At 39.4% G+C, this 24,525-nt stretch overlaps 1 protein-coding gene across 7 annotated transcripts in view; it reads right to left on the bottom strand.

The window, feature by feature from the left end:
* shank3a (SH3 and multiple ankyrin repeat domains 3a) overlaps window positions 1–24,525 on the bottom strand; it is a 159,601-nt gene that overhangs the window by 125,304 nt on the left and 9,772 nt on the right. For all 7 annotated transcript variants that reach the window (XR_004775894.1, XR_004775895.1, XM_027015131.2 and 4 more), the window contains exons 2-3: window positions 2,690–2,893; window positions 807–878 (exon numbers count right to left, since the gene is read on the bottom strand). Coding sequence is in view for 5 of the 7 variants with exons in the window: in XM_027015131.2 (XP_026870932.2) it covers window positions 807–878; window positions 2,690–2,893 (276 nt within the window). In the remaining 2 variants the exon portion in view is untranslated. The remainder of the gene's footprint in view (window positions 1–806; window positions 879–2,689; window positions 2,894–24,525) is intronic.

The raw sequence follows: 24,525 nt of genomic DNA, 5'->3' as shown, positions 1-24,525 counted from the left end.
CATGCATGTATATAAGTCTCGTGTCGTATCGTCAAAGTTGTCGGTGTTTGATCCAAGTAGTCTGTGTTAAGACGTGTATGTTACATGTGCAATAAAACGTATGTTTATGTTCAACGTGCATCGTCCCCGCATCCTGCTTAACCCTCATCCGTCACAGAATTCAAACACCTGCACACATTCAACCAGTCCCACATCAGCGACTGTGACTCATAAATTCACACAGACCTACGTAGGTTATAATTATTTTGGATGAAGCAGCAAAATCCTTACATTTGGAAATATTCTCAGTCAATTAGGAAACATCTGAAGAATGGGCTGCATACACAAATAGAATTAGACTACACCAGAGTTAGAATTAGATTACACCAGAATCTGCAGTGGAAATGAGGATGCTGGAATTGGTATTTGGCCAATGTTGATTTTCATTTATTGCAGTAATGACTCATTTTGATTAAGGTTATAAACTCAGGCTCTTAAGATTAGACAGGCTGAGGCCTCTCTGAAAGAACCAATTTATTGGTAAATCTAGCCAGTTCATTTTTATAGGAGCAGTTGACAGTGTCCAGTTTTACTCATGGTGCAAGTATTATTTGCCAGTGCCATTCAATGTTTAACAGCCATGTAGGTATCAAAAAACACAACTCTCTTCCTCCTACTTTTTTACCTGTAGTTAAAAAATCTCTGCAGCGTTTCACCAGAATAGTGTCTTAAATGTACAGATTAGCCTAATAAAATATAGATTTTACAGGTCTACCTTTAGTTAACCACACTATTTAGAATAGAGGAGGAAAAAACTCATTCCTTACCTTAGTATGGAGTTTGGAGAGCTGCTTTTCATCAAGGTAAGTCTGTGTGTACACACGTCTCTTGTAGCGAAACTACAAAATAAATCGGGGTCACTGAGTCTGATTTACTCAACACACATACACACACACACACACACACACACACACACACACACAACATGTGATGAGAGCTGGATGAAAGGCTGTGACAGATAGAGAAGGGGAGAAGGATATGGGTAATGGTAAGTGTCTTGAAATACAATCTCTGGTGAGAAAGATCTCTTTAATTCACACACCTTTGAATGGCTGAATGTGGTGGTAACATAGCATAGCATAGCAACATAGCAAGCTGACAGCAGACTTTAGCAACTAAAGCCTACATTTACATGAACACACATACATACACTCATACAAAAGACAGCAGAAGCAGATTGCCGTCATGTACACATACACCTACAGACACACAAACATAAAACACCACAGAACAGAAGTGAACCCATGTGCTAAAACCAGAATTCATAGCCCTACCAAGAATACATCTGGAGAATACCACCTCAAAACCATCAAGACCTCAAAGGCATAACTACAGTGATTATATATATTACAGCATCACACATATAATCACTAGGCTAGTCCCACAGCTACATGGTCTGGACTAGACCCTGAAGTCACTTGGCCCTCTCCTCCAGCAACTATCTTCCCTATCTATCCATTTAGCCTGCTATCTCTCCTCTCCCTCTGCAGCTACCCACCAAGTTCATCTACATCTATCTCCCAATCTTTCTCACCACTCAGCAGCCTAGGTCAGGCCCTGTAAGGGAGCACAGATTGTAAGGCTGTGCACAATAAATGTATAGGCCTTCTACTGTGTCAATGAATCCTGTTCTAGGGAATAATGGGAGTTGTTGCCATAGAAGCAGGTTTCTACTATGCAAGGTGTTTGGCACTGATGCCAATGTGTCCAACAGTGCACCACTCAGATACAGTATGGTACAGCCACACATGGGCACACACGCACATGCACACACACCTACACACACACAGATGTGCACACTTTTAAGTCAATTATCAATTTTTCATTTATCAAGCAGCATCTCATAGTACAAAAGCAGCAACATTCTATCCATGCTATCCATCTTTTTTTTTCTTTTATATGGCTCCATTTGGCTAATTCTGAAAGAGCTCAAAGTAAAAAAGGGGCCAACAGTGATTATTCAGTCTTTAGTTTTCAGCTCAATGTAGAATTATGGAAGAGCTTCATGAAAAGAGCAGAAAGCTCCAGCACTTGCAGTGTCATACATCTCTCTCTCTCCTTCTCTTTCTCTAAGGGTCTACTGTCTTAATTAAAGTGATAAATCAGGTGAAATGATAATAGTATTCCCCAGCTACTATGGCAGTAGGAGAGAGGTGAAGAAAGCAGATGCTTTCTCACACAGATTTCTGTTGCACCAAACAGTATAGACCTATGAGGAACACATGTGCATACAGACAGACACACATATACATACAGACCCATATAATGTATAATAATCTTCCACTGTGTGTGTGTGTGTGTGTGTGTGTGTGTGTGTGTGTGTGTGTGAGTGCGCACACACAGCTGCCTTTCATTGGTCAAACTGCAGAACTCCTTTTTCTGCTAGAACACAGTGAGGGAAGAGGAATGAAGGGGGAAGTGAAGGGTTTGAGAGAGTAAAGATCTGCAAGCGTTAGACCTTAGACACATGTACACACACACATACACACACACACACACACACACACACACACACACACACACACACAGAGAGAGTGAGAGAGAGAGAGAGAGAGAGAGAGAGAGAGAGAGAGAGAGAGGGAGAGAGAGAGAGCACGAGTACAGGGGAACAGTGTGAAAAAGAATTTCTTGAGTGTTTTCGAGCTCTTACCTCCAGATATGGTATAGGAGTAGTGGCTGGTAGTGGGTATTCCTTCAGTGTGCGCTGTTCATCCAGGAACTTGCCGGCTTTACCATTGTATGCAGGCTGGAAAAGTCCGTAGTTCAGCACATCTTTCAGGCTCTGGTTCAATGTGCAAAGGATGTGCTGCTTAGACAGCCAGATTGGTGACTCCACATTAAACCTCATACATTTCTACCAGAGAAACATAAACACAGAGGAGCAAACACAGTTAGATCAACATATTTCATTACTTTTGACTGAATGTTTCAAGACTAAACTCCTAAAACTCTAAAAACTCGATAATATACTGCTTTGGGTAATGTGTATTCAAAAAATGCTTTTTATACAAAAATGCACAGATATAGAGATATGGTTGTAGATATACAAGATATAGAACATACAAACAATTTAAAAAGGAAGAATATAAAGAATATTGTTTTGTTTTGTAAGTGTTTATTTGTTTTTGGTGGAGGTGCACATTTAGATTTTAAAGGGGATCTATTATAATTTGATTTGATTTTTCATAATTTGATTTTTTGTTCTAATAAAATAGATTTACATGCTTGTGTTCCACAAACATTATTTTTTCTCAGAGTTTGCTATTCTATTCTGTTAGACCCTCCTGTCTTTAAGTCTTTAAGAATTAATTGTTGAATTAGTTGTTTTGTCTCTGTTCTTTAGAACATCTGATTTAAAATGAAACAGTGACTAATTAAAGGTTATTTACACAACTAATAGGTCAACCACAGAGGAACTGTTCCCCTTTATATACACAGTGGTGTGCAAATGCTATCTTTATTGTGATCATTGAGCAATATTTTACTTATTTTAGTTCACTGGATTTTATTATTTTTAAAACTGAATAATTTTCTGCAGTAGATCAACTTAGAAATAACATTTAGTGAATTAAGTCAATTAGTAAAATGTAATAAATTATTATAAATGATTTTGGAAAGCAAAAATGTTTCTTTTAATTGTTTTCATTTTTAAGCTAAAGTAAAATATAAATAACGTATCCAAATCACAATGGTCAAACAAACAGTTTTATGTGGCTATTACACTGCCTTGATTTGAATATAAATTGGGTTTAATAACATTACTCCAAATGACCAGCTGTTTTAGTACTGGGAAAAGCCACTGATCCAAATCCACACAAGTGAAGTGAATCCACACAAGTGAATGCAAGCTTTGAATCAACTGACTTCACTTGGATGAGTTTGTTCCTAGTCAAGAAGCAGACCATATAGAACATGTAAGAATTGACTGGCTAGTTGTTTCTTGGCCAGAAGTATGTTATTATGTCATTAGTTCATGCACAAGAGAGCTAATAAAAGTTCTAGAATTGATTGATTGATGGATTGATATCTCAGGATTATCACATGCCAAATAAGTGCCAAGCACTGTGTGTGCCAAAATTGGCCATTGTACACCACAACTGTATTGTGGTGTTCACTATCATACTGTAGACAGGTGATTGATTATTATGGCCCCAGTCAGCTAACATCTTCTGTCTCATTCAACAACAACTGTCTGCCACACACTTAACCCTTTGATGAGGTGTTTTGGGGTCTAGGCCATTCATTGTTCCCCTTTGAGATCGCTAATTATGCCAGACTTTTAGTGTTTTGGTGATGTTCAGAACGTTCCTCCTGGCAACCATGATTATGCCTTTTCATAATTCATGTTTTAAAACTGATTTGTCTCAACAGATTACACTTACATGCACACAATAGCTTGACAAAGTCCAGAAAACTAAACAAAACCATAATGTTTACATAAGATGTATAAAACGCCAGTTCGTGCAAAGTCCCATTGACATGCACAGCAGCATAATCTGACTTTACAAGGGTAAATACAATCACCAATAAGTTTGCCCACGTGTGTTTTCCAACTTTAAAAAACAGAACACGCAGGCTTCCTGAAGCTGACAAGATGCCACTCTTTACGGTCCAGATGCAGTCACAATGCAATTATTGAGAAATGCATTATATTTAAAAATGTCAGCATTCCTTTTCATCCTTCCATCTGTCTTCCCTTATGTCAATCTCTGATCCTTTTTTTTTCTTTTGTTTTTGTTTATATAAATCTGGCATCACAGGTGCAATATTGCAAGATGTGCTGCAAAACGCTGAGAGTCAGTGGATTGATTTTTACTTGTGTTTACCTGTCTGAATTCCCCTCTAATTGTTTGCCTAAAATTAGCCTCAACCAAATTTTAATCAGACTGAGTTTAGATTGACTAAGACAATCAGATCACAATGTTCACATGACTACAACTTAGTTCAGTTAGTTAGTGTTAATTGGAATAATATCAAATCATTGTTGTGCATGTGAACATAGTTAATAATCCAGTTACATGCTATACAAATGTGGAAATCAGGAGCTACTGATTTATGCATCTGTTCATGTGCTTACGCATATGCAAATGATGGCCTAGTTCTTCTGCCGGAGCAGGTTTTGTTTTTCTGGTCACTGAGAGTGTATGTAAATATCCATGAATTAAAGCTGACACCTTGCACATTAACCTCATAATTCATTTCATGTGATGAATTACGCAACAAAAATTGTACACAAATTGTGTCACAGCAATTATTGACCCATCTAATTTTGCACATAATTGCATATTATGTCCAAAATTAGATGGGGAAGAGCCTGTCTAATCTGAGGGGTCACACATGCATTGACCAAACATGCACCATGTCACACCACACCTCCCCCACAATCACACATGCACTGACCAATCATGCAGCCACTGCTTATTGTCCCCTGATTATTACCTCTGTGCACCTGTTACCATTTTCCCTTCACTCATATAAACCCTCACTTCTCTGCTGTCCGATGCTTCGTGTTTGCCTATGCATATATGCTCACTCTATGCCGTTTTGTCTTCCTGCATTAGCTTTGTTGCTTGTTTTCTCATTAAGGACATTGTTTTGATGGTTTTGTTTTCCTGTGTTTTCTTTGCTTATCTACTTGTTAATTAAAGTGTTCTGGAGTTTTGCACTCATGCTTCACCTGTGTTTCTGTGATGTCAATCATATTTTTAATAGAATTTGATTGCATGAACGGTTTTAGTCAGTCATCTGAGATATAGACCAAGGAAGTCCACTGGGGTAAAAAGGTCTTCTGTGTGATATCAATAGTTTATAGCATGACCCAAAAACACACAGTGGATCTGTTGCTTGCACCACTAGCATGAACACTTTCGAACTGAAACTGCTCATATTTAGGATTCAGGATTCATTGAAATCATGAATTTTTCTGTATTTACATGGGAAAAAAAATGGGTCCAGGCCTGTTGTACAAATGACATATAGCTGTTCCTCAAAGAAAAGATGTGAATTGACTAATGGATCTTTTTAGCAATATTCTTCCTTAGCCTAAGGAAATTTGAGTGTGAATGTATTTTTAAAATGTTGTATAATTATGGTGTATTGATCTTCTTTGACAAGAGTTTAACCCTTCACTATTCTGCTATGGCAAGTTAGATTACAATAGTTGTACAATAGTTATTTATCAGTTTGTGATGTTGATATTGACAGTCGTTGTCAAGGAGAACATTCTCCATTGCCTGACAGCTCAACATCACCTTGTCTTAAACAGGTTTGACATCATCAAATGTCTTAAACAGAGCAGATAAATAGAGCAGATAAATTAGTGGCAGTTAGATTGAACTCCAGGGGATTTTTATATATTATTATACCACTATTCTAAGAGTCTTGTTACAACTGTGCCTGTAACATAGATCCCACCCCAATGTTGACTGATAGACCTGTCTGATCCCACAATTCACTGATACTGCAGTAGAAGTGCTAACAGTCAACAAACAATGAAAGAATATAATTAATTCAGCAAGGCACATGCTCAAGTTTAATACTCATTCTTAGTCACTCATTTCCTACCACTGTTACTTCACTATCATTTTCACAGCCATAGAATCAAAATCAGATATTTGAAGGTGTGGACCTAATCAAAGTACTTCAAAGGTCCCCTAACATGTTTGCTGGCTAGAAACTCACCAGATCCAATAATATGCCAGAATTCTGCTGATTGGTCATCTAAAACAATTTGGTGACATACAGAGCTTTCACAGCTGTGCATATTTTTAATGAGATGAGTTTGGCCTGATCAACAACTTCTCAAGAGCCCTCAGAGAAAATCCTTCCATTTGCAGATGATGCCATGTTTAAGGGCGTAATCGCAGAGAGCACTGAAACACTTGCAAAATCACTTAAACAGTGACAATGAAAGCTGACATTGGCAATTATCCCCTCATCACACTGCTACAAATCACTGGTATATCTGTCAGTGTGGCTGTCTTTGAAAATTCCTGGGAAGCAGTGCGTTCATTTTCAATGCAGTCAGCTGCCACTCAGATACTATATGCAAAGGGTAAACAAGTCAGCAGAGAAAATCACAGATGACTAACTGACTCCACTAAAGAGTGCAACAAATCCTGGTTTAAGAAGTACAATTGATGCAGTGCAACAGAAGTGGTGCCACTGACCCCTTTCAAAGAAGACTTTGCCAAAAACAGAATGACTCCTTTAAACCAGAAATACACATAAACTACACTTCCAGTTCACAGATCCCACAAAAGGATAAAATTATAATACATTTACACAGTTGACACACAAATTTAAACAAGTACCACACACTGTATACTTGGACTTCACATTCAGTCCATTGATTCAGTATAGTTCAGAATGCTACTTTGTTAATATTCTGTGACATGTTATGTCTCTGTATATCGACTCTGTTACCAAGTTCTTTGTGGTAAGGACACCAGCAAAAACAGCATTGCATATTTCTGATATTTAGTGAATAGAGTCAATTTCAGTTCTGATAGGATTAATGTTAGTGTGAATTTGAGATGGTCACAATGGTATATGATGATCACACTGGTATATGAATAAAATAAAAAAGTTCAAAACAACCCACAGCTTAAATGCATTTTTAGTGCTATCTGCATTTCAGCAGACATTAATAGGAAATTCACTTTGTCTGCAATCATAAAATTATCTCAAAGGGTGAAGCTAGTCTAAATCCAATCTAACTATTTAAGCGAAGGATTTTTAATTATTCCAGCAGCTGATAATTACCTTTATAATTTAGGAGAGTTCATTAGACTGGCCAATCATTAATTAGATTGCACAGAATGCAATGAGCAAAGCATACAATTTTTATATTTTTTTTCTTTTTTCACACTCTTTGACAAAATCTGAAAAAACTTTTTTTTTCTAAATATCAGCACTGATTTAAAATTTTCTAAATATTTTTAAATTGAATTCAGGGCATAAATTGTAAAATATGAAGAAGAAAAAAGAATAATTATCCTAAATTAATTTGATTTAATTGCTCTTTTTAAAGGGAAAGGATGTCCTTCAAAGGTACACAACTGTTTACTTGAATCTCCCTGTATGTCTGCTTTGAGTGCCTGCCAGTGTTCACAGCAGATGTTTATTCCACATTGCAGCTTTTGCAGCTTTGGAAAAAAGAACCAACCAGCTTCAGTAGTCAAAGCCAGTACTCTTGCCATTTCTATATCAATACACAAAGCTCCTGTGACCCATTACACCCTCATCTTTCTCACTGCATCAATAATGAACCAGGCCAATCCCCTGTCTCTGTCTGTGCTTATAAAAGACTTGGGTAGACATATGGCCGGCTCCAGAGCTAGATGTGCTGACAGGAGGGCAGGCAGCTAGAATCCACCATGCTAGACAGAGCAGTGAGTGACTGATGAAGTGATTGATTTTCAATCAGTTTTATTTCTGTAACACATTTTAAATCAACTCTAGTCTACCAAAGTGCTTTAAAAATAAAGTTATAAGGTTTAAAATTAAACAAAATCACACTTAAGAGTATAATTGAAAAAATGCAGACCACTCAATAATAAAACAATAAAAGGAGAGAGAAAGTGAGGGACAGATACACAGGGCGAGAGAGAGAGAGAGAGAGAGAGAGAGAGAGAGAGAGAGAGAGAGAGAGAGATATGAGGAGGGAGGAAGGGAGAGAGAGAGAGAGAAAAAAAGATAAACAGTGAAACACTTAGACGTCCAATATTAACAAGACAAAGATAAGAAGCAGTGTCTGCTGCACCAATACACACACACACATGCTTAAAGAGTAAATGTGGAAATAAAAATAGATGATGATGATTTCCTAGTATTCTTACTAGAAATGATGGATAACAGTCCATCCCTGTGATATCTGCCCATCCCTCTCAGTCTGACACACAGCCTAGCTCTTCTTCCTTTCACACATCTGATTCAGCTCATGCAGTCCTCCATAATTAGTCCATGAGCTGAACTGGCTAGGTTGGAGCAGGAAAAAATATGTGTGGCTGTCTGTGAGGTGTGGGGTGGAGAACCTAAGCATCCCCACTGGTTCTATACATCCCCACTGGTTCTATGAGCAGTAACTCTATTTATTTGCTCTCAGGTGAGCTGAAACAAATTCAGTTCCAGTCATACCCACGAAGAAGCTAACATAGCATATCATCCCAATCACAGCCTTTCATTCACAATTATAAATTCATTTTGACAAACTAATGTAGTAATCAAATTTCATATTATTGCATAGCACTCTTAAAATACTTAAAATAAACCTTCAGAGTTTCACTCTAAATTTAAATAATAGAAACTTAGTTCAAGGCCAAATGTATGTCGACACCTGATTATCACATCTATATGATCTTACTGGACATTCCAGTTCAAAACCATGGGCGTTAATATGTCAGCCTTGCAGCTGTAACAGTCTCCACTCATCTGGGAAGGCTTTCTACAAGATTTTGGAATGTGTCTGTGGGAATTTGTGCGCATTAATTTGTGAGGTCAGATGTTAGACAAAAAGACCTGGCTTGCGATCAACATTTCAATTCAAAGGTATTCAGTGGGCTGAGGTGAGGGCATTCTACATGACACCAGAGGAATATTAGTAAAAGCAACTAATAAATTAGATTTGATGTTGTGATTTGGTGTTTGCTCACTCTGGTTATGCATTAGCCGGGTAAAACAGACCCTGTGCTGATGAATATGAGTCATATATTACACAATGATTTATTTGAGATGCAGACTTCAGTCTGACATCACACTGTTAATATACTAGGTAGAAAACACAGTGGAGCTGCATGACTGAAGGCAGAGCACACACCAGGTTGTATCTTAAAACAGGTGATTTAATTGAAGTCTAGCGAACGACAGCACTTAGTCAATATTCTAACCTCGCTGATTCTTTGCATCTTTAGTAGGTAAATGCTATGGAGTGTCCATACGTAGTGCGATATGTTAGAAAAAATAATAACGTTACCAATATAAAGAAATGTTATTTTGTTCAGGGTCAGCAATGCCATATCGTCGATGTGCTTGTTTAAACCTCTCCACAGCACTGGGGGCAGTAGAGAAGCTCTGCAACACCCGAACTGATAGGAGATTTCATAAAGAGAAACTCGCTTATTGCTCCTTCATTTCCAGTCTTTTAAAAACTTAAGAGAGACTAAGAAAAATAATGTGACGTACCGAAGGCTTCAATTAATCACTCCTATAACCTAAGCTCTATTTTACTTGTTTACCCCTTGCTAGTTGCATTTCAGTAGATAGCAGGACAGTATTCATGTTAGCTAATATTTAATAAAAACAGATACGGCAACGAGCTGATACGGCTCCATATTTGCTAGTGATCGAACTGTGTTCCATTTTTAACCACCACATTCCCACAATCCCACAATTTAACAAGCAGTGTAGACTGTACTAGACTATGAGCTATGAATAGACTCGTGTAGTCTTTCGTAGCCACTGGTGTTATGAATGCATGACGCACATACAAAGTTCGGGAAGGTAAGGCGAAATGAACGAGGAAAAAAAATAACGAAAAGAAGGCAAGTGAAGAGAGCGTTGGGAAGTTGAGCTTTTCTCAACTTTATGCAAATAAACGAGTTTAGTTGGGTGGCAATCAATCAGCACCGCATTTCGTCATGCCAAGGCACAGGCTGAAGTCAATGTAGTGGCAAAGATGGAGGAGAGGATTATCATTGCTGCGTCAGGTTTTCGTGTAATTTTCGACAATGCTCTGGACGAACACAGAGACGTATTAAAATAAAGCATGGAAGAAGGTGTCTGAAATAGTGGTGCTCCTGCGGGGAATTTAACATATTTATTGTATTTTGTTTTAAATTAAGGAATGTACTCGGCATTTATAAAGATTTGTACACATTATGTTAACGCGTTTGACTGGATAGTTGACTAGCCGACCAAGTAAATTTGTTAGCTAGATTAAGTAGTTTTTAGGATGTCCTTGCTGCTAACAGATAAATGTATTTGCGTTTTTAGTGACACAATCCTAAAACGGCCAGAAAGAAGCGAATCACCCACTTCGCTGCAATGTAGCAGCAGTGTAGCAACACAGCAGTTTCTATCATAAATGATACACAGTTAAGTATTCTTGCTATATCATACAATCGATACCCATAATTAAAACAGCTAGCCTAGGAGTAGTAATTTTACACATTAGCATTAATAAAAAATAAATAAATAAAAACTCGAGAAAGGTGTATTCTAGGTGAACCTTTTAAAACTATTAATCAATATTTGAACTGCGTAAGAAAAATGGCAAACCTGCTCAGAACAGAAGTTGTTTAAGATTAAATCATGCAGAAAAACATGTTTTTTACTGAGTTAATACATTTTATCATCATTCTCTTGGGAGTAGGCTACCGTAAAACTCATCCATATTCCCGTTGTTACTGCGGGAATATGTTTCACGCGGATTACTGCGGTGAGTTCTGTCCAGTGTGAAATAACAAGCGTCATAGAGTAGCTGCTCGCTTGCCATGCTCACCGCCCCACTTCTGATGTGAAACTGGCTGTGTTCGTGCTATTCATCGGTTCACTTTCAAAATAAAAAGGAAGCAAACGCACCGCTGGAGTGGAAAGCAGAAGCAAATTAATGAAACAGCTCCGTGCGTTTTACATCGACTTTATGTGTACAGGAAACCTTCAGAGCTAATCTAAAACAACATTTTCTGCTTATTTATATGTACACCTGAAGGTTTTAACGAGATAATAATAACCCTATGTGTTTGTATTCATACCCACACAATGATCGTCTTTAGTAGGCATACGTGCATTTGTTTACCTTAAATATTTTCAGCTTGTAAAGAAAGCATGGGAAACAGCTTTTTAAAATATCACAATGGAGAACGCAAGGCCCACTGATACATGGCAATATATCGAGCATGAGCAACTATACCAGTGGGTATTATTGGTAGCATTTTTGTAATGATCTCGTGCTTCTCACTTCATGTGCCCAAAATGCATCTCTAATGCCAGCGACACTGCCCATTTCGATCACCTCAAAAGGTGTTACAGGCACGACAATGAAAGTGCCTTTTCTTAAGAAATGTTCGCAGCAGTAACTCATAAATCTTGCTTGGAAAAGGCAGACTGGCTTTGTCCTCAGGAGCGGGGAGGGGCGCAGCCAGCTGGTCAGAAAGACCTGACGGAAGACCGGGATGATTTTTACACGCATATATTTACATTTCAAATGAGTTAAAACCATAACTGAACATAAGGTCAGTTTAGAGTCATTTGCCCAAAGTTGTCTCTGGATGACTGAGGCAAAGTTGAACTGCATGAACACTTATATAGGCTCTTCCCAACACAGCATGATTCAGAATAATTAATTTAAAGCAATGCTGTCCTACATGTCATAAGTATGAGATAAAACACATTTGGTTAAATTACTATCAGTATTGAAGTGTAAAATTACTCCTTATTTGGAGTAGATTGTGGTTACTGGTGAATTTTGCACACCTTCAGACCTTCAGTCCCTTCTATTCTCCATTTACATCACCACTCCCCAAGAACAACACCATAGGGTTCTGGGTTGTTGAAAGCAATATTGGGCAATTTGGCATCTTTTTCTTATTATAAAACCATAGTGGAAAGGAATTAATTTGACCTCTGTCAAGATCTCAATTTGAATTTTATTGAAACCACTTGAATCCTTCTCCCACAGCTCATAACAACAACAACAACAACAAAAAATACACCAAAACAATTACTACACTGCTACTGAATTGATAAAAGGACCATGTAATCACAATGACTTTCAGATAACAAAAATGAGAAAAAAGGATTATGAACACACTGGGGAGAGTTAAGGATGGTTTTGTGGTATTAGATTCAAGATTCTTTATTGTCATTCATCAGCAAACGTGTAGAGAAGTATAAAAAGGAGTTTACTTTGGTTCAACATTTATGTGGCACTGTGAGGAAGAGAGTCTGTGTATGTGTGTGAGTGCATACTTGTATAACTGTGTCCTTGGAATACTAACACTTATATTCTTATTCTGACAATGTTACATAACCTCTTAAAAATAGGTAATTAACTGCATTAATAAAAGGATGCTTCTTAAACAGTCTCTTCTTTTCCCTTAGCTGTTAGCTGACATAAGGGACATGTAGATAACCTATTCTCAAGATTAATTTTATTTCCAATATTCTAGCTGGACATTTTAGTACAAATTAATGAATTTTTGGAGATATATGATGTATGTCTATTAGCAGTTATATTTTCCCATTAAGAACAGTGGTCCCCTTGTGTATGGCATTATAGCTCCATCTTATAACTGTGCTGAGCTGAGTCTCTTATTGCAGGGCTCTATTTCCTATCAGTTAGAACTGTCTGGCCATTTTCCTGTGTTTTGCATGTGAGTACGAATATGTCTGTGAAATGTGTCTCAATCTGTCTGAGACACAGTAAACTGAGAGCTACATCACAGTACCAACTCCACAGTGATGCTACAGTATTGCATTTATCAGTTTGTCACACACACACACACACACACACACACACACACACACACACACATTTATCTATCTTTCATATGTACACATGCACTCGTGCATGCATGTACTCACATGCATACACTGAAATACATACACACATCCACCATTTCACTGCACATTATATTGTGTATGACTATGTATGTGACGAATAAACCAAACTTGAACTTGAACTTGAACATTCCATAATACAAATTTTTATTTCCAATTACTGGTGCCAAATTCCATTTAACAGCTAAGTTAGTACCATGTAATGTTACCAATTCAATTTAAACACTTTTGTTTAATATCCCAAGCAACTGAACATTTCAGGAAACACTCCATACAGGCGAAACATTACCAGCATCTGGTAAATCACTAATCTCTTCATCCACTAGTCCGCAAATAGTCTTGTCAGACTATACTCATAAATTCTAATAGAGGCTTAGTGTAGCACTTCATCAGTGACACTATACATACATGTAATTGCAAAATAGATAGTAGAGATGATCCAAATATAGGGGAGATAGAGGAAAAGAAGGTGAAGAGAAAGACAGAGAGAGATTGAAAGAAAGAGACAGCTGTTTTTGTACCACTTTCCAAAAACAGAAACACTGAGCAAGAACAATTCCAGATGAAACTGAAAGGCAATAGACCAGAAGGTGGATGTGTTTGATGCAACAGAATTTCAGCTACACTTTTTCCCTTTAATTTTTGAGGATGTTCAGGACACAGTATGCAGACCAGCATTTCTCTATTTATGATTTAAATTAGTTGAAATACTTCTATTAAAATGCTTTTAAATATACATGCTTTTATCCAGTCCTGAAACATTATTAGAACTAATTTATAATTTAATTTATATTCATTTATATAAGTAGACAACAGTGAAAAGTAGGTCAAATCTGCTGCCTGTGAACCTGCATGATAAAGTCCTTAAAAGTCAATAGTAGTCTCCGCCCTTTTCTCCCACTTTACAGGGCAGAGGTCTTGTTGATTGGGTGCTCCAGAGGAAATAGCTTGAACTCAGCAATGCACCAAAGACCCTGCAATGAGAGACCGTTTCTCTGTCTTCATGTATCCATCTTTCTCTTTCCTACACGTATGCACACAGGCCTGTTAGTTAGTTACTGAGTAATACTGTATAGTTTCCATGTTCACCATGTACATGTGTTTCTCATGATATCATCAGTCTAAAAGGCATGAAGCTCTTCCTTTCTCTGTGTGTGTGTGTGTGTGTGTGTGTGTCTGTGTTGTGTAAGCTGTGTCCTCTGCATTTATTCCTCCCAGTATAAATAATTGAGGTAGTGTACATACAGGGATGAATAGGGAGAAGGGGTGCACAACACAGAAATGATTTAAAACCAGGCAGCTGAACACTGTACAACTGCTGAGACACCATATCTCACCTGTCATTCTGCTCTAAAACATTCACAGCCATAAATTAATTATTCCGTTGTCCATTATGAGAGGCGCAGACCAAATAGATTGTGCCGGTGCTTGTCCCTGTAAAGGGTAAGCTCAAACTTAGACAGCATTATAGTATTCAGTAGAACCATTTAAGAGATGTATTCATTTTAGAGATAATAATTTGTTGATCGGCTGTCCCAGTGACAAGCACAGCAATGTAGTTTCTGTCTCAAGTCTGTAATATGTATATAACCCTAGAGTTTTTAGATATCACTGTGATAATTTTGATTACTGGTAGTCTCCCTTCATTCTCAACCATATTGTAACCAGATTGTAACAGGGTGTGTGCATGTTTGATTATGTAGGTTTCATGATCTGTGATGTCACATTTGAGTTACTGTATTTTTGCTGCATGTATGTGCTGTCTGACTGCCATACATTTAAGCTCCTAGTACTGCTCACTTCCTTCAGCTTCTCAGTCTTTCTAGTCTGATCCTCTTCCTCTGTGTGCCTCTGGCTCCAGGCCAAACCTCGAGTCTCCGTAGTGTGTTGATGTGAGAACAGGTGCATATGTTCTTCTCATAATTACCTATCCTGAAGGAACACTTCAGCAGTGCTAATTCTCTCTCTCTCTCTCTCTCTCTCTCTCTCTCTCTCTCTCTCTGTGTGTGTCTCTCTCTGTCTCTCCCACTCATATTTCATGCTGTGTGAAACAAGAGATAAATAATAAATAAGATGTGTTAAGCATTGACGCTTGATATGTTGTAGTTGGGGGAAGGGTGGGGTCTGAGTGATGCTAACGTGTGGTCGGTTTCTTTGCATCATGCCGTTGCTGGGAAGATTTCAGCTTCTCTATAAGCACTTTCTGCATTGAGATGTATCTGATGTGTTGAAAGTGACGAGCTACAGCTAAAAGGCCTGACTGCTACTAAAGTTTGGCCTGGCCTCACTACACAAACCTTTACAAAACCTCATTACACCTTACTGTAGTGGTGAACAAGTCTTTTCAACTCCACAAAAAAGTCTGAATGTTTTTTGCCATTGTTATTAAAAGAAAGGTAATTTGGAACAAGTTAATACAGTAACACATTATATAGGTAATACATCCAATAAAGTTCTTTCACCAGAGATCAGATCATACTTTTACTCTTATGATGTGGGTGTAGTTTACTGGTCAAATGTATAGATACAGTAATAATCATGTAACGTCCCGAGTGCTGAAGGGTAAGGAGCAGTACACACAGACTCCCTCGACGGTGATAGACGTTTCTTGACACGTTGAAGACAATGGCACTCACAAACAAGGTGAACATAAACACAAATAACTTGGAACATTGTGAATGTAAACACGAACACTAACGCAGACTACAACGACTGTATGACCGACAGACGCACACACCAACAACGGTTTAAATACACACAGACATTACAACACTAAACGATGTGCAGGTGTGCGCCGACAACAAGGGCATGGTTACAAACAAGACTAACATTGAACTCCCACTGCACCCAGCAGGCCAAGCCACTTGACCAGTGGGAAGGGGAGCATTCCATGACAAGTCAAAAGTTTGTACATACTGAATGTATGATTTTAATAGTAATAATGACATTTTAATCTAATGCATTATAGCTTGTTTCTAAAACAAATATAATTTGGGAAAGAGCCTACATATGAATTAATTTTCAAAACACACATGAACACACACAATTTTAGATGCACCCTCGGCAAATAGTTTTCTTTCAGAACTTTAGCTCCTCAACCTCCAAGTGCTCTAGGTATGTGAAAATATCTTCAAGACTAATGAAAAAGGTGGCAGCCTTATGAAGCTGGTTAAGAGAATATCAAGATCATGCAAACCTGTTATCAAAGTAAAGGATAGTTACTTTGAATCTAACACCCAAGATAGACAACATTTATTTATCACAGCATAATCACATATGTGTTATTTCATTGGTTTTATATTTTCCTTGTTTTTATGTTGAAAATAGTAAAAATAAACAAAGAGTAGGAGTATCCAAACTTTTGACTGGTACTGTAGGTTAAGTGAATGTAAGCTAAGCTGGTGTTTGAGTATTAACTAAAACCACTTCAGAGATGCACTGGCATCTACAGAAACAGCTACAATTCTGAATGAAAATCTGATTTAAATATATGAGATAATACAGTGCATAACTAAAATTCTTCACCTGTGAAAACTTGCACAATAAAATATAAAAGGCAGACTGGCACCTGTAGAAATATTTCTACAATCATTTCTCTTGAACATGAACACACATACTTCAGAAGAAAGGTAATTGTAATTATACGCAGGATGTCAAGTACCCTGTACCAAACTATTAGAGTTTCACATATGTCACATCACATATCACATATTAAGCCCACAACACCTTCAGAAGGCTCTACAGTGAGGTCTGGCATCCTAGATCCACCTCCTTCCAAACCCACTTCTAAATTAACCATATACAAAACCTCTTTAGCCATAAACCCACACTGTCCTCTCTGGTGACTAAGGCCATACCCAGCTCCGCTGACTCTTTTAATGTGTGCTCGCTGCCACCAGTCCCACAGGGCTTTATGCACTACACCAACAGCACAAACTGAGTTAATCACCCTATATATATCTATTGTAACGCTTCCACACAGCCAATCACTTCCTACCCCATAAAATCCACACTGACTCCCCTCTGACTAAGGCCATACCTAGCCCCAGTGGCACTCTGAACCATTGGTTCCACCTGGATCTACTACTCTAGACATGAGAATGACATGACAACAGTCCACTCACCTGCACAGTCCTCCATATACCTGAGACACAGAATATAACAGCAATTCCATCTTTATAATACAACTAACCTGTGCTCTCCTCATCTATATCTATATCTATATCTATATATATATATCTATCTATATCTATATCTATATATATATATATATATATATATATATATATAGAGAGAGAGAGAGAGAGAGAGAGAGAGAGAGAGAGAGAGAGAGATTAAAAACCCAGAGGCACTAACTTGCTTTAACAAAAAGAGCTGAAAACAATGGACACACTCATAATTAAATTAGCATTCACTGATTTGTAAAAACACAAATGTGCATAAAAAATATAATGTGCACACCCATAGACACACACAAAAAAATCTGTTGAAAATGCTGAGGTTGTAGTTTTTCTAATTAAGAAACAATGGAGCATGAACAGGCAACATGGCCTACACACCAGCATGTAGCGATGACAATAACATAGATGGTGATGGAACTGTATGTTAAATTAATTGTCCTTCATTGCTAATTATTCCTCTGTCCTCCCAAAATTGCTTAAAAGAATAGTACCATGGTAAGAAATGCTTAAATGCTGAATCATGTTACCAAGCTCTTCACATTCCATATAATAACTCAAAATCTGAACTGGTTATTTTTTTTTTAATCCAAGAAAAAAATAGCAGAAATAAAATCTTGGTAATGATTTATTAGTCCTTTTTAGGTCATTCATGGCAATTATATTTTCTATACAAAAGAAACAGCCAATCTAAACAAAGCTTCCTCAGGCAATATTATAGATCACACTCAACTGCAAAAAAATTCTAAAATCTAAAAAAGCAACTTCAGAAATTCTGTTTTCTTTGAATGAATCTAAAAAGGACTTGAGTATAAGTGACTTCTAGATATCTACAAAACAATAGTATTTGCTTTCACAGAATTTATGAACAAAGATGGTCCCAGGTAACATCCAATTTTCAAATGAAGATTCAATAAATGTCACCTTTCATAACAAAAGTGATTTGCTCTCACAACTGTAAATACAAGATTTAGCAGATGTTATAATTCATTCACTGCACTATTGTGTCAAATCCTAATGCAGAGGTTTATAAGGTGGATATTTATGGCAAATAAAAGGGCAATACATCTCTTATTGCAGATTTATGTTGACATATGTACTTTAATATGTGTTCTGGGATTGACTTGGATTGACTGACAGTGTGCTTGCAGATGAGAGTATGCAGGTGTCTATGACTGCCTGTAAAAGTGGCTATACAACCCCTCACTCTTTGGAGAAAAAAAGTAAAATAAATAAATAAAGAACACCTCAAAGAAGATACATGTCAGACTGAGTGCTGAGCTGGATATTGGCTTTGGATGGTAGTGACTATAAAGCTCAGACCTTTTTGCTCTATATGGGTTACTGCAACCATTTCTGCAGTCAAGCTATAAAAGCACATAAGAACAATACATTATGATGCTGTAATGGCTCCTAGTTAGACTTCAGAAAATAATATTATGTGCATGCATTTGTTTATGTGCTTTTGTATTAAGTGTTTATGTTAATATGAGTGTGCATAGAGCAAGCATTGAGTAGTGTATACTGCATTAGAAATGTTGGACTGTCTTTTCACTCTCACAAGTGGCTTCCAACCCATGAGCTGATCCTGCAAATCTCCAGAATTGCAGAACCTATTCTGGACGAATATGAAGACTCACTAAAGTAAACAAGCCCGACTGAAAACCACCATCCACTAAAATTGTCTGCAAATCATTCAGAATTATCCTTTTTTTTAATGACAGGTTCCAAAATATATGGTTTGTGTGAGCACACTCTTATTATTGAACCACAGAACTGGAAATCTCCTTGTAGACAGCCTATAGTAGTCACTGACATACAGACTGAACCACATTATCCTGTTATCCAGACAGAGTTTAGCTGCTCCCCACCCTTGTCTTTAAGAACTTTGGGCTAATGCTTACTCATTTTCATTACAGGGCTTCAAGGAAAAAAAGATTAATCTCTCACTGTTATGAAGGCATATAAGAATGCAAGATTATCAATAAGATAGTGAAAACATGAGTAACACAACATTTATACTTAGCATATATTAGATATGTTAGCAACACAATATGCTTCTGCTCTTTGCAGTGGGGGAATTATAAAGATTATTCGTGTAATGATGAGCGGTAAGGAGGCGGATGCATGTGCGGAGAAGAGCGAGATTTATTAAGAGCAAATCCAGATTCATAGTCAGAGTAGTGCAGGGTCATAAAGCCAACATAGAGATTATGGGGATACATGATAAACAAACACACTAAGGCAAACAAGGGAAGCAGGCTATAACATAGGCTAGGAAACAAGAAGGCTAGAATAACAAAACAGGCTAACAAAAATGAAGGCTTTGAAACGCAGAAGGGCTTTCATACATCCACCAAACACAGAAACGCAAGCATTCAAACAAACAAGGAACAACAATGAAGTAAACAACCACAATGAACAGCCAAGACCAAGGACACAAGGTAGGGTTTCAATACATGAACTAAACAAGGGACAGGTGTGGAAAATCAAACGAGGGGCGGAGAAAACCAAAGTACGGCATAGAACTAAAATACACAAGACAGGGAAAACAGGGAACACGGAAGGCAGGAGGGACTAATTGTGACAGTAACCCACCCCAAAGCACACAACACCAGGGTGCGCACAAACAGGAACCACCAAAAAAAAAAATAAAACAGGACTAGGACGAGACACCAACAGGAACAGAATGGGCAAGACGTGGAGCAGGAACAGGACCCAGATGAGACACAGGAGCAGAAACAGTAGCGAATCAAGGGGCACGATGAGGAACAGGGACTGGAACAGAAGCAGGCACAGGAGCAGACACAGAAACCAGGGCAACAGGAGAAGACTGAACAGGACAAGAACCAGGAGCAAAAGCGGGAATAGACACAGGAACCAAATGAATAGGAGCAACAGGAAAAGAAGCAGAAGTGGGAGCAGAAACAGAAGGCACAACAGAAACAGACTTTGGATGACAAACACATTGGAAGGGAGGACGAGGAGTACAAAAATGCAAAACAGGCCAGGGACAAAGGGACAGGAACAAAAATGGACACAGGCACCGGAATGGACACACGGACGGGCACAGAGACAGAAACAAAGGGAGACACAGGAACCGTAATGGGCACAGAAACAGGCACAGGGACAGACAACACAACAGTTGCAAAAACAAAACCAGGCAACAAACAAGGCAAAAATGACGGGGCAGAAGGAACAGGCAAAAAAGGAGACACAGGAAGCACATGGGGAACAGGAGATACAGGCCGGGGCGTTATGGGTGGGAACCCAGGGCTGTAGGCAGCAGAAGACACAGGTTGGGGTGGGATGGGCAGGGAGCATGAAGCCTGTGAATCAGGTCTTCAGATACGGAAGAGACTGGAGAAATGGCAGTGGCAGCATTTTGGGGCACAGGAGAGCTTCGAGGAGCAACCACTGGGACAAGTCTAGCAGAAGGCACAGGGGCTTGTGGAGTGGCTTCTTCCACTCCAGGAACAGGAACTGGCGGGACCGCGGGCGTGGCTGTAGCATTCAGCAGTGGTGTCCGGAGGTGCAGCTACAGGAACAGACCTGGTAACAGAATGGGCAGCGTCTCTCAAGCCAGGAATTGGATCAGAACGGGCAGCATCTCTCATGCTGGGAACTGGAACTGGATCAGGATGGGCGACATCTCTCATGTCGGGAACAGGTCCAGGATCAGGATGGGTGGCCTCTCTTACGCAGGGAACAGGACCAGGATCAGGATGGGTAGTGTCTCTCGCACCGGGAACAGGACCAGGATCAGGACAGGTGGCGTCTCTAACACCAGGAACATTCTTGCTGGCGGCATCCACTATGCCAGGAACAGGATCAGGACGGGTGGCATCTCTCACACTGGGAACAGGATCAGGACGGGTGGCTTGCAGGATAGCCACAGGCACTGGGCGGGGGTGGGGGTGTTACCCTGGAGGAACACACAGACGCAGAACCTTCTTGGTGACTCCCAAGGCTCACGCGAGTGATAGGTAGCTCACAGTTGCACTTAAGTGCACGACAAGTGCCTAGCCATGGATTGTCTGTGCATCCACTCCACCTACTCATGTCTTGTGCTGCAGGCCGCTCCCCCCTGCAGCATTGGTCAAGATGGGTAGACTCTTGGCGCTTACCTGGGATCTTGTCGTCATCAAAATAAACGTGATCCTGCTTTTTCTGGGAACGACGAGATGCCCATGTACCCACAGCGCCAGGGGATTTGCTGTCTCTTGTTTGATGGCCCTGAGACGTAATGAACTCGGACTGTGTAGAAACAGCCGGAGTTTCATCCCAGCGGAACAACCATCTACCAGAGTCTCGCTCTTTCGCTGTGTCCTTGTTGGGTTGTTCATTCTGTAACGGTGAGTGGTAAGGAGGCGAATGCATGTGCGGAGAAGAGTGAGATTTATTAAGGGCAAATCCAGAGTCATAGTCAGAGTAGTCCAAGGTCATAAAGCCAACACGGAGATTATGGGGATACATGATAAACAAACACACTTAGGCAAACAAGGGAAGCAGGCTATAAAGGGAAGCAGGCTAGGAAACATGAAGGCTAGAATAACAAAACAGGCTAACATAAACGAAGGCTTTGAAATTCAGATTGGCTTTCATACATCCACCAAACACAGAAATGCAACCATTCAAACAAACAAGGAACAGCAATGAAGTAAACAACCACAATGAACAGCCAAGACCAAGGGACAGGTGTGGAAAATCAAACAAGGGGCGGAGAAAATGAAACTATGGCATAGAACTAAAATACACAAGACAGGGGAAACAAGGAAGACGGAAGCTGGGAGGGACTAATTATGACAATTCTTACATTTACTCCTTCCTACATTCATTAAGGGATCACAGAAGTGTGATGCCATTTATTAATTGCTGTAGATGATGATTTTTCAGAATAAAGCAGAGCTAAAGGTAATAAAGCCTGACTAAAAGAAAGCTTCATTACTCATGTTTAAAGGCAGTCATGCAACCAACTTTGAAGAGGCGAGGACACATTAGACAGCCTATCATCAATTTCAAGCTGCTTAATGTATAAACTTTTTCAATAATACTATTATTATCCCAGCCAGGAAGAGAAAACAAATAAACACCATTACATTAAATGAATAGTGTAAATGAATGGAAAGTTGATGCAGGTGTCACGTCAGCCGAACCCCAAGCATGCTACAACACCCAACATGCTGTTCGCCACCCGGCTAATGACTCAACCAATCATACACATTCCTTCAGATCCTCATCACCGGAATATTGATATCACCTGTTTTTCTACATTCAACTGTATTTAAACCTGCCTAGAACTTCCCAGTATTGTGAAGTATTGCCACTAGTATCCACTGTGCATACCGAGCGTTCTTTTCTTGATTTCTCTCCTGTGTATTGATTTTGGTTTTTTTTGCTTTTCTGTCTTCTGATTTTTGCCTGCCCCTTTTTAGAATAGTTTGCCTGGTTTATGATTGTGCTCTGGTTTTTTGACTCGGACTGTTTACCTTAATGATTTGGATTACCCCTGTCTTTGCATTCCTGGTTTTAACCCTGGCTTGTTCACCCACCATGAACTTGGAATAAAATAAATCCATCACTCTACATCCGCGAGCGTCTGACCTTGCTTGCCCCGTCACAGCAGGACACAGACACGTAGGTGAATGTGCTTATTTTGGAACCTCACACAAATCTAGGTAAAGTTCAATCATCCCATAGGACAAATACATAACAAAGCAGGAAAACAAAGAAAATGAAACAAGAAGAACTTGGAGAACACATTTTGTGTGAGAAGAAGAAAACAAGGACATTTTTACAGCAAAACACATAAATATATACTGCATGCACAAATAAGTATGTACAAGAATGGTTTATGGCTACTGGATAACAGGTGCACATGGCACTGTTGTTATGGCAACTGCACCACTTAACGGGTAAACCATGACAGAGCTTCCCTCTGACATGCAGATCTTGAAGTGTCATGGACAAAGATGGAGGTACGGGGCCCTTAGGCAGGTTATGTATGAAAGGGGCCTGAGACAAGATCTGAAACTGGAGCCAGGCAAGGAACAGGAGTAAAAACAGGAGCTGGAGCCAGGACTGAAACTAGAGCAGACCTGGAAAGGAAGCAAGAACAAGAACAAGGGCAGGAGCTTGGGTCTGGTCAGAAAATGAAGCTGGAGCTGGGTTGATAACTTTGGCAACAGTCAGGGCCCTACTGGGTATGTGGGACCTGCAAAGAGGGTCGGCACATCCATGAGGAAGGGCGGTGGGTCCAGGAGACTGCAAGGGGGTGCATCAGCAAAGGAGACTGGATGGTACATGAAAGTGGCAGGTGGATCAAGGAGACTGGAGGGTGACAAATCTATGAGAGCACCAGGGAAGTACAGGACACCATAGGGTGGATGGTCCATGAAGGGGATCGGGGCATCCAAAAGGTAGCCATGACTTTTCCATGCATGAGTATCAAGAGTATCACACTGTATGCAAGTTCTGCACCCTCACAGGTGCAGGGTGTGGGGACAGTCCTTCTTCAGTGCCAGGTGTGAGGATGACAGTCAGGACTGTAGGCAGTGGGACCAGAACCAGAACCAGTGGGGCTGGGGTGACCAGGACTGGAGGTTGCAGATTTTGGGGCAGGCTTACCCCCCAGAATCGAAGGCAGTGAGACTGGGATGGCAAGGACAGCGGGTAGAGTGGCTGGGTCAGCTGGGACCAAGGGCAGCAGGGATAGAGGGGCTGGAACCATGGGTAGCAGGGCTAAGGT

This window comes from Electrophorus electricus, chromosome 4 (genome assembly GCF_013358815.1).
Source record: "Electrophorus electricus isolate fEleEle1 chromosome 4, fEleEle1.pri, whole genome shotgun sequence".
Lineage (NCBI taxonomy): Eukaryota > Metazoa > Chordata > Actinopteri > Gymnotiformes > Gymnotidae > Electrophorus > Electrophorus electricus.
This window is presented reverse-complemented; position numbering and strand designations above follow the sequence as displayed.